The 12,188-nt window shown below is 40.6% G+C and overlaps 1 protein-coding gene across 8 annotated transcripts in view; it reads left to right on the top strand.

The window, feature by feature from the left end:
- Positions 1-12,188, top strand: part of nrxn2b (neurexin 2b) — a 730,611-nt gene that overhangs the window by 375,999 nt on the left and 342,424 nt on the right. For all 8 annotated transcript variants that reach the window (XM_079370956.1, XM_079370955.1, XM_079370953.1 and 5 more), the window contains 3 exons: positions 101-220; positions 1,587-1,968; positions 4,902-5,092. In XM_079370956.1, the coding sequence (XP_079227082.1) occupies positions 101-220; positions 1,587-1,968; positions 4,902-5,092 (693 nt within the window). The remainder of the gene's footprint in view (positions 1-100; positions 221-1,586; positions 1,969-4,901; positions 5,093-12,188) is intronic.

The raw sequence follows: 12,188 nt of genomic DNA on the forward strand, positions 1-12,188 counted from the left end.
GGTGTACGTGTGTGTGTGTGTGTGTGTGATGGTGCGTGAGAAGGCGCACACAGCCTTCCTGCTGGGCTGTTTGTGATTTGAATTCCCTCCCCTACCACAGGCAAAGGACCTGAGACGTTGTTCGCGGGGCAGAAGCTGAACGACAACGAGTGGCACACTGTGAAGGTGGTGCGAAGAGGCAAGAGCTTACAGCTGTCTGTGGATAATGTCACAGTAGAAGGTTAGTTGATATTTAGCATACTCGGATGTGATAATTTGGGTTTAGCAGCAATTAATTGAAAATGAAAAGCAGTCAGAAAGCCAACAACACATCCGCTGACAGAAAGTCAGCCGCTGTGCCATTTTGTGTTAAAACTACTCATTAAAAAAGGAAGGTGAGTAATTACTGTGATAAGGAATCAGACTTGGAGGTGGTGTATCATTTGTTAATCAATTATTAAAGTGATATTTACAGCACTTGGTGGCAAAGCAAAAAAAAAAAATAGGTTGCAAATGTCAAGTCAGTTAAAATCCCTGGTTACATTTTGTCTCTGTCATAAAACATAAATGGCCAGTTTTTGTACAAATCTGTTATACTGGCCAGGTTCGGAACCCCCACTTTGGAGTCTAACAATTTTTAAGTAAAATGAACCTTGAAGCCCTGGGCATGTTGAAACTTACAGCCACAGACCAAGCTGCTGTATTTTTTATATATATATAATTAAAAACAAACACGTTTGTGCCCTGGTAAATGTACACAAAATAAAATTATCTTACATGATTTGATATGTATTTTCAACTGAACACAGTGAAATCAAAAGAGGAGATGTTTGTATGTACATGCCAGCTACAGTATGCAGGATACAGAGGTACAGACTCTGCCAGCCTATAGGAAACACAGCAAGAGAAGGATGAAAGGTAAAGAGATGCGGCAGAGTAACAGGCACTCACACTATTGTGGCCTCAGGTGGAAAGATGGCCAGACAAAGGATGAGAGGAAGAGTTGAAAACGAGGTGTGAGTTAGATGTTGAAAAGTAGAAAAGTGGGCACAGAAAATGAATGACCCTGTGAAGCTCCCACTGGTTCACAGGAAAGAAAAGAATGCATGTGTCCGGGAAGACCTTGCAAAGCTGGCCAGGTTTCAAAATGAAGATTCAAACTGGCATCTTGCCAAGCTCATTACTTTACAAATGTTGTATGAACACGATATGCATTCTGGGTGGTAGAGCAGCAACACTAGATTCACTGCTGAAATCATTTCCTCAATAATAGGTTGAAAAAAGGCTTCACCCTAAAGCCATCACATCACCTTATATTCCCAAAAATATTTATTAAAGTATTTATTTGAAGTCAACATGGAAAATGCCCGATCATACAAACACTTGTTAAACACTCTCCGCATAATTATGTTCAGGAAGTTTAGCTCGTACTTTACAATATCCAATATAGGCCGTCTTTGTGTCGGTATTGTTGAAATATGGGTTGTAAATCCCTCTAATGATGCTTTGTATTGTCTATTTTGAGCACTATAAATAAATATGTAACAGTCTTTGCTCAGCTACGCAAATCTTTACTTTTTTAATTTTTTTTATTTCTATCGTTTCAGGCCAGATGACTGGAGCACATACGCGTCTTGAGTTCCACAACATCGAGACTGGTATTATGACTGAGCGACGATTCATCTCAGTGGTGCCCTCGAACTTCATCGGCCATCTCCAGGGCCTGACGTTCAACGGTCTGCCTTATCTAGACCAGTGCAAGAATGGAGACATCTCCTACTGTGAACTAAACGCCCGCTTTGGCATGCGCCACATCATCGCAGATCCGGTGACGTTTCGAACGAAAGGCAGCTACTTAGCTTTAGCAACGTTACAAGCCTACGCCTCCATGCACCTCTTCTTTCAGTTTAAAACCACCACGCCCGACGGACTGATGCTCTTCAACTCTGGAGACGGGAGCGACTTTATTGTTGTGGAGCTCGTGAAAGGGTGAGTTTCATAGCATTTTAATTCATTCATTGACAAGAAAAGGGAGGTATTACACCCGAGCTACCACTTGTAATGACAAAAGAAAAAGTGCTACAAGCTGCAGTTCCTTGACAGTCCATTTGAGGCAGACTCCAAATGCCAAAATTTACTCATTGAGTGGTTGATGGGTTGAATGATATAAATGTCCCTAAAGCTGAATCTATCAACAGACTGGATAATATTAACGCAGCATATCACAGCCGTGGTTCTGATCTAACAGACAACACTGAGACTCTGTGCAGGCTGAAAGATTTAATGATCAGTGTGGAGCCATTATATACAGTACAACACTTTGGATATTTCTATACATGGTCTGGAGAATCACATCACCTTTACTCTTTAAATGTCAAACCTCTATTTGAAGAACAGTTCCTCATTCTACTGTCAACTGAGGCCACACATGATGCTTTTGGAATACTTCATGTAACATGCTTCTCTTCAAAGATGGTCATAGCTTCTCAGAATAGATCGTAGTCTGCTGACATCAAAGTCACCTCTACACAGTGTAACCAAACTGAACGTATTCACAGAAATTCGTACTATCAGTGGTCTATAAAGATTTTAGACCAGACAGATTTCTTCTTTATCAGTTATTGTGCAGGGGACTTGTTTTTGTTACTCATCTGTTTTGAATACGCAAAGGCTTAGAGTTAATATATATTGGACAATTAGGGACGGGTTGACTTGACTAACAAGAATTTCGTCTCGGCCTTTTTCTAGATTGACCAATAGTTATGTAGAGATAACATTTCCAATAAGGTAGCCACCATAGATGGGCTTCATAATTTCTGAGACTGCATCCATGTTTCATACAGTCTATTGTGCACAATGCTTTTTCTGCTTATTGTCAACATAAATGGGATTGCCACTAATCTACTTTGTGTTTGGTGTAATTACGGATTTAGTTTTATTCTACCGGTATACTTCACAGAAAACATAAAAAAAAAAACATACCTTTGTTTGTTTTGCTAGACTGAACCTTCAGTTGATGGGGCTCTATTTATTTTTCCTCCAGACTTGTGTATATGAAGAAGGTCATCATGATGCCATCCACTGATTTCTAGAGAAGTGTTTTTAAAATGTTTATGGATTTTGAGAGCCAAATGTTGTAGGCCTCTATCCTGGATGACAGATTGCCAGAGTTGTCACTAACAGGCCAATCACAGGTTGCCACACCTACAGTTTATAGGCTTAATTGGCCCTCACTGATACATTGCAGTCAAAGATTAACATCAATTCCAGTCACTTTCCCTGATAACATCCCAACAGAGCACACTTGTTGTTACCTAAAGACCAATATTAACCATTCAGTCAGTGCAAGATTCAAGTTAGCAAATTCACATGAAGGAGTCTGGTGAATTCTAAGTTGGTCACCAAATTAACTAAAAAAGAATCCCTTCAACTATCATTTCAATTGTATTTACCTAGAAACTCTTCAGTTAACACAGAACAGTGAGTCATTGAATGCTGCAATGAATCATACTCGTCTGGATAAAAGGGACTTTAATGTATGCTGGTGAGTAATCATAATCTGCAGTCTTAAAAGCTCAGCTGAGAACTGCTGGTTGATGATTGTTGAGAAACAGAATAAAAAAAAAAAATAAGTCATTAAAAAAAAGTCTCTTGGGTATCTATTAGCATATAACTGTAAGACATAATTGCACGCACAAAGCAAGTTTCTGACCAGCTAAGTATGTGGTGAATTTTCAACAAAGGCTTGAAGAGGCTTGCACAAAACTGGAAATAACATGTCTTGAATTGTGAATTGTATCACCCCAAAAGCCGTTCATAATTAGAGTATCAGACAGAGGCTTTTGCTTCCTCTTGTGCTCTATATTCAGCACAGTTTCAACACAAAAGCCTGAGCTGCTTCTGCTGCACAAAGACAAGAGGCTACATAAAGGAATTGGAATGAATGTAGAAAAACAAAAAAAGGCATACCTTGAATGAAACAGTTTCAATAGCCTTAACCTGGAAGACAAAAGGCAGCCATATTTGTGTGAAGTAGGGAGCTGTGCCACCTTGTCTACCTTTGGGCAAATAAGCTTTTACACAAAAGCAGCTTTCTATATTTACATGTCATACAAGTGAGTAAAAAGAAGAAATCCCAGGCCTCATGTGCAGCCCTGGAAAATGATGTTGTTTTTCTCAAAAATGTGTTCCTCGAGTACACAGCGGAAAACGTCAGAGCTAAAGCAGGGGAGCAGAATGTAATCCCATCCAATCACTTCCAATCGTGGCAATCTGAGGTTGAGTGTTGTTGAGTGTGACTTGTCATTAGTGTTTGTCACTCAAAGGAAACGTGTTATGATGATTAAATGTTTGAATTTCAAGTGAGAACCAAATCAGAAATGATTGTCCTGATTTTCAGCAAAATTCGTCCAACTTACTCTCAATGTTTTTAAATTAATTTGATTCCAAGTGTTGATTTCACACAAGCACAAAACCTTGTTTTGTGCTGAGCTGCACAAACTCAACCCGAAAGATAAATTCAGAAAAATTCACTGAGAGCAAGTTGAAGGGGCTTATGACTTTTATATCATGCGACCGATGCCAGACCAGTGTGATTTTCGTGCATCGTGTCATAAAGCTGCTTCAAACTCTTTTCTGCTCACCAGTGTTTTCTTTTTCCACAAGGTCGTTGACAGGTTGAAGCATAGTATTGGTATATTGGGGAAATGAAATAAATAACTTGTCAGAGTCTCTCACTCTGTCCAACATCTTGGCGTCTAACTGAGAAAAAGTCACACTGTGAGAGACATGCTTGCCCAAGCAACTCAGAGAGATTTCAAGGGACTTTCTAGTGTGCATGTGTGAAAACAAGAACAACCATTGTGTTAGATTTCTAAGAGTGCAAACATACACACTGCTTACTTCCATATCTCTCTCCACAGTTATGTCCACTATGTCTTTGATCTCGGAAACGGGCCATCGCTGATGAAGGGCAACTCAGACAAGCCACTCAATGACAACCAGTGGCACAATGTGGTGGTGTCCCGGGACGCCAACAACGTACACACCCTCAAGATCGACTCACGCACCGTGACGCAGCACTCCAATGGAGCCCGCAACCTGGACCTCAAAGGTACGAGCAGACTGGCACACACAGATTTGTTCCAGAAAACCACTGACAGGAAAGAATTGTTCCTCTGTCCATTAAGTGTTGTTGGATGGTGGCCATGAACACACAGCAGCTCATATCTGTCTAAATTAGACCCCCTCTTCAGAATCAAAGAGGCTTTAAGAATAGGTCCACTCGACACCAATGTATTCTTTTAGTCCCTGATAAATTCTACTTTAACTCAACAAAGGTGCTTTTTTCCAAAATCACAAAACAAAGGATTTACATTTCACATGTCAACATGACATCCAAATATACCACCAGTAAATCATTCAAATCCAAGGATCAATGATACTTATAAGGATGATCATAAACTAAAGTATAAATACACAGGATAAGAATGATGACAAGTATAAAATATGTGCCTTAAGGAGAAATGCATCATATCTCGCTTTCAGTGTTGAACTCAAGACGGTCTCGAGAGCACCTTCTGAAGGTCTCAGTCTCCTCTCGAATTAGAAAGCATTTTTCCTCTGTCTTGTTTTGGTCTCAGACTGGGAGGAATCCAGGTTTTAACGCAGGACCCGTCGGTCAAGATCACCACTGATTCCAAGTCATTACTGTGATTAGAAGGAAAAGGCCTTTATTGATATTTATGGACTTGGTCTCGCCCTGCCTAAGTCTTGGTCTTAATTCAGTCTCATTCCCTCGAACACTTCTTGAACACTTGAAGCAGGAGGGGGTTCTCCGGTGGTCATGTCACCTTAAAAATGCTCCAGTCATTGGTATCTCTGGGTGACACCGTCTAATATGTGTCAATATCCAATGGCACACTGCATTGAAGACCAAAAGTTTCCCCCAAACGACTGATTAAAAGACGCAGGCGGGTCTTATAGCTCTGCTGTGTCATCTCACTACATCACTCTTCCTTCTCTGTGTTTGTTTGAAACCTGAGTTTGAGAGTTAATACTGCCCTATGAGATGACCTTTTTCTCTTCTCAACTCAGAAATATTTGGTGTAAGAGTCGATGAACCCAACCGTGACATCCAACCCTTTAGGTTCTTTATTTTACTGTAATTACACAAATTCATATTCTACACTGGTATCTTTGTTAGTCATTATTGTTCGTCACGCATTCCAAAAAGAAACAAGTGAAACCAACGTAAAGACACTTTAATGCAGGAGCCCAAGATAAACAAAGAAAACCAAATGATACTGCCACGTGTAAATGCTGTTGACCAAACAAGAGTGGACAGGGATTGAATTAAAACTTAACAAAACCCTGGAAGCAGCTGTGTTAACCCGTAGTATCTATCTCAGAAGATGATTTCCCCTCTAACAGCAGATGTTGGCTTTACTGAAACCGGGCAAAATCCTTTACAAAGTGGTATTTTGATATGACCTAAATCCAAAATGACAGACAAAGGTGAAAAAACAACAACAAAACAGAACAATAACAGCTTATCTGTTCCTCCTCCTGTGCTTTTCTCTCTTGTGTCTTTCATCGCCTTTCTCCGCCAAACTGCCTGTTTGCCTTTTAAAAAAAAACCCATCACTTTGGGAACTCTTAACTTCTACCTGATATGTGATGACTGTCTTTTCATAGAGACACCTTTTACTTCTTTGACTTTAAAATACCCTGCCCTCGAGTATTATCTTGAAATAAAAGCAATGGTTAGAAGGCACTTAAGTGTGAAAATGTGTCTCTGGTCTATTGGGAAGCTGGGACTGGAAGCGTGGGTAATTATAGGCTTTAGACCTCAGAAGTCAGGGTTTTCTGATGTGTTATTTGGATGATAGAGAGTGGCTACCTGCAGAGGGAAAGAGTGACAACATGGACGTAAAAGTAAGAAGTAAAACTGGAAGAAACGGAGAGACCGACTTAGAAGCTAGACGACGGGTTGTTGACAGCGGACAACAGAGGACAGAGGCTACTACTGCCGGTGCTGAAGTCTTTCAAGCACCTGTCTGTACTGATATCAGGATAAGGTGGATGATTGTTTGATTCTGACCGTGTCATGTTCCAGAGTTTGGAGTGCTCTTGTGGGGACTGTGAGTTGTTTTGGAAAACACATCAGAAGTCCAGGGGAGTCCCAAGGGCCACCGAAGGCTGCAAAGAGTCAAAGGATTAAAAGACGCCCCATGCTATTTTGGGAAGACGTGATTTATGATCGGACTTGCACTTTTTTATTTTTTATTTTTTTTTAATTTTATTTTTTTAAGAAAGCTTTGTTCTCTGGGTTTGTGCAATTAAAAAGGATAATCATAACGGGGTAAAAAGAGGAATGGCACCATGCCAGTTGTCCTTATGCTGGGTCACAGACAAGTTGCCTGAACACATAATAGGGTTTTATGAGCTGGAGACACAGGGGGTGAGGTTGTGTGATGTAAGATAAAATAGTCCTATTAGTGAGACATGCAATCAGCACTCAGGTTTCACCGCATATGACGCAAATAAAATGTGTCAAAACTTGCTAATTGTCATCGCCACATATGCTTTGGAGGACGATTCTAATGGTCCAATTACTTGTGTGCTTAATTCACAAGGCGAGACGTAAATAGAGGAGTCAGTAATTACTCGTTTTAATGAAGTTTTTAAATTATAGAAAGCTGCAGCGTGATATGTATTCATGACACAATGCATTTGATAGATAAAATCAGTCTCCTGAGCATCCATGCTCTCTTTGCAGTGTTATTTCTCTGCTGATCCCCTACAGTATAGTGAGGTAATTGATGACTGTAATTAGGAGACTTTTTGTTTTTGATGGATCGCTTCTGTCAAGGCTGTGGCAAAGACTGCTGTCAATCAAATCTGAGATAAGACAGGAGGATCATTAGACGTCAGTGAAGGATGTTTGAAGGCACTTTGCTGTTTTAATGTAGGTGATCATGCTATGTTATTTTGGTGGTGCGTCATAGCAAGATCAGTCGCTCGTTAACACGTTTAACATGATTGATAAAGATCATCCCCAGCCAGCCAAACACATGTGGTGGTTGCCCGTCTGTTGTATTCTTTGCAGTATGTTTTGTTGCAACTTTTTGGCCAAGACAAAGTTGACGTGAGCAGTGGTCCTTTCGTCGCCACTCGCCGCCTGCTTGGGGAAACAGTGCAGGTTGCCACTTGATTGGAAGACGGGTTGTCTCCAAGCAATGCAAATGTAGAGAATAGACTTTTGTACCTTCTTGCATTTAAACGTCAACATTCAAACTAGTGCTGATGAGATCCCTCATGCAGCAAAAAAAGCTTCTTTCATATAATCAACATTAGAAACCCCATTGAATTGAAACAACAGATTGCTAAAGTTACTCTACTTAGTAACGACTTACTTTACTATGCAACAACTCAGATAATTACCCAGTCACTTATTGATGGTAGTAACTGTAACTACTTCATACATTTCAGTAACCTTCCCATCTCTGCTAACTGAAAGACTGGAAAGCCACCACGATAGCAACAGGACATTGTGTGCTCAAGAAGGCGAAGAGTTGTATCAGAGGTCTTTGCATAAACCAGCTCGAAGCCAACATCTGCAACATACATGCAATACCTGTTGGCCGTGGAAAACTTTATGTGGTCACAGACCATCAGGTCAAAGCTGTTGTGAACCCTGCAATGTCTTCATCCGAACCTGCAGAGGCTGCGGGTTGGAGGCGGAGGCAGCTCTGTGCTTGTGGGAAGAATAATAGTTGTATATCTCGCCTCAGAAGACGTGTGGTGAGAGTATGTCTCTATTCTGAATTCCCTCGTCTGATTGGGCATTCAGACCTTGCTCTACGGTTCTGCTGTGACCATTTCCCTGCCAAAATATCACACACAGCTCGAATACAAAAGTGCCACGAGAGCAAAGCACTCAACCTAAACGTGCGTGGGCGAAGACACAGTCATGGCAAACCTATATTCAGCCAAACATAGCAGGCAGAATATTTCCTCACTCTTATTTGTTTTCTCGTTTCGCACAGAGTATCCTGTGTCTTCTTTTACGAGTGTTCAGCGGTCTTGCACAAAGCTTTGCAAATCAAACAGAAGAAATATCAACAATGGGCCATTCCTCACAATCTCTTAGCTGTTTTAACGCCATTGCTGCCCACATTTCAAAGGAAGAAACCCAATTTTTCTCAGCTTTATCTGTGTAATTGCCCAGAGAAAATGGGCAAAATGGGTTTTGTGCTCCCTGTCTCTTCTGTCTCTTTGTTTTGAGTCAGGCAACACAATCTTCAAGGCATCCCTCCTTGTCAGCTAAAGTATGGAGAGGGAACAACACACAGCCCCCAGGGATAGCACTGAGCGCGTATAGTTTTGTGTAGCAAATCCAAGTCTCAGAAGACGGCATGTCGAACAGACACCACAAAGGGAATACATCTCAGTCACTCCTGTTGACAACCCGCAAAACAATGTGATAGCAAGTTATTACCATAGTATTCCTTTCCAATGGTGTTGTTAATTCTGGAGTGCAAAAATAACATGATTGGAAAACTCAAAATAATACTGTTGATAAAATGTTAATGATGATTGATGTTAAAATACCAACCAGTGAGGCTGACTATGTAACCTGATGAAAAAGTGAGTACAGATTCTCAGACGTGAACATTTTACTGCATTCTAACCAGCATATCTTCCTCCAGCCTTCACTCACTTATATTTCAGTTTTCCTTCCTGAAAAGAGGAGCGAGAGGGATTGTTTCTTCAGTCCATATACTGTATGCATGTCTCACTCACGTAGTTCATCATTATCAAACCAGTACTGCTTGTTCAGGTCGACTTGTTCTCATTCTGGTCAGAATACATTTCAGTGGATGCTCAGTTACTTGCAGGGTAGAACGAGAAGAGCTTCATTTCAGATTGGCACATACCGAACGTGCGCCTAATTCCACTTTCCCAAAGCTCGGGATAACATGTGCAAACTGGAATTTATGTACGTCATCCAAATAGAGGTCACATTTCCTTAGAAATAGTTCACATTCTCTTCATCTACCTATCTTCTCTGTACTTCTCTAATAATATTCAGCATAATCGCTGTTCTAGGTGTAATGGTTAGTTTAAACAGTTAGTTGTTTCTGTCTTGGAATTACAGCTTCAGTTTTTAAGGGAACACTCTACAAACTAACCATGTGTAAAGACCAACAGTGAATGAGATCTGCATACAAAGTCATTTCAAATATGTGATGGCATCTAGAGTTTAGTGAATCACATGGTGCAAGTTAAAGTGAATGAGAAATGGACTTGAGCTTGTAGAGCACTTTTCTTACTTCTGAAAATTGAGAGAGCTTTTAAACTGCAGGTCACACCGACACATCTGCACACTGATTGTAGAGGTTGTTGTGTAAAGAGTCCATTAGATGTAATTAATCCCATTCATACACATTCATACACCGCCAGCAAACGGGGCAGCGGGAGCAACTTGGGGTTAAGTGTCTTGCCCAAGGGCACATCCGGCATGTGGCTGCAGTAGCTGGAGATTGAACCCTGAACCTTATAGTTGAGAGACGACCGACTCTACCAATTGAGCCCCAGTCACTTTGTCCTGGAGATGATTTAAATACACTTGAGGAATTTGCATGACGTGGCGTCTTTTGATCTTTTCATGGCAAGACGCACTTTCCAAAAAAAAAATGGATTCATAGTGCTGCTCCGAGCCAGAACCTGGCTTCATAGATGAACTACCACTCACTAAAGGTTGAGGGACAGAATATCTGTAACTGAAACAGAACAGCAGTATCATCACAGCAGCCATTATGTGTTACTTAGCAGAGCATTATGGAAGCCCGAAGCAGACAAAAATCCATGCATTTTATTTAACTCCCCTTTGCTATGATAATGAGTAATGTTCAGTCATTTTCTAAAGATTATGTCGGGAGCTGGAGGTGCCAACATTAGTTTTCCCTGGATAATGAGTTAATTCCTTCAGATCTTAGAATGAACTCATCATCGTGGGGATAAGCTGTGTTGTTCCTGAGATAACAAGATAAACAAGATGAGAATGGAAGAAAACAACACATGGATGCATTTCTTCTTGGGGTTTTCTTCAGAGCAGAAAAGAGCCCGATAGCTAACGTGATGAAGTTGGAAACTGGCGAAAGTCAAGTAGCTGAAAGCATTGGTTACCCTAAACCAGGCACAGTCTTTGGAGACCTTTGAACTCGAGTTGAGCTTATCTCACCGAGCTAAAGGAGGAGATTCCAGATGTTCAATCTTACACATAGAAATAACTAAATAACATGTAAGATAGAATAATATTCCCTGAGCTATCAACTTGAAATGCTTAAGATGTTGCAAATAGGAATTCTTTAAAGTTCCATTGTTCTGTCTTTACAACATCCCTCTCTACAGTTACGGCTTTCCTACAGACAAGTTGTTGTTAATTATAACTAAATAAATTGGAACACAAAGAAGGGGGCTTTCCTTCATCACTCCCAGCAGGAGTGAGCAGACTTGATGTTTGATGCAAGCGCTCCTTTTCCTCTTCTTGTGGGGTTTTTGATATTTCTCGCGACCACATGCTGGGCATTGGCTTCATTATTTCACAGTTATGGTGTGAAATAATTCAACCCTCAACTACGATGCAATGCAAATACCTTCCCCTCCTGATATAGGATGGAGATTTTGGGGAATTTAAACATGAATTCTGAACATGTTTGTTTCGAGGCTTCAGAATATCCCAGCAGGCTTTTTACCTTTGAAAATTCATTAAAAACTGTTTCAACAGAGATGGGTTTTTTTCCATCTGAAAATGTAGATTAAATGTCGACGGTTTTGATTTAAAGTCAGATTCTCTCCACCGCCAGCTTCCAACTTTTATCCCGTCAGGTTTTTAATTACTGCCCGAGCACCCAGAGGTCTTTGTCTGGGTAGTTCGAGCTGTTCAGTTAAAGTTCTTGTGCATCCACAGTCTTACTTATTCTTCTTCTGTAAATGTTGAAAACCGCTCTCTATATATTCTATTTATTTCATTTTAAATAGGGACAGTGCACATTAATGAACATAAAGGCTTATTTCCATCTGCTGTTCCTTGGCAGGTTGTTGGCGGTACACACTTGCACACATCATATATGACCATAATGACAAGCAGAAACAATAGAAGCCTAAAAGTGGCTGTGTGATTTTGTTCAAAATAGGTAAAG

This window comes from Symphodus melops (assembly GCF_947650265.1).
Source record: "Symphodus melops genome assembly, chromosome: 20".
Taxonomy (NCBI): domain Eukaryota; kingdom Metazoa; phylum Chordata; class Actinopteri; order Labriformes; family Labridae; genus Symphodus; species Symphodus melops.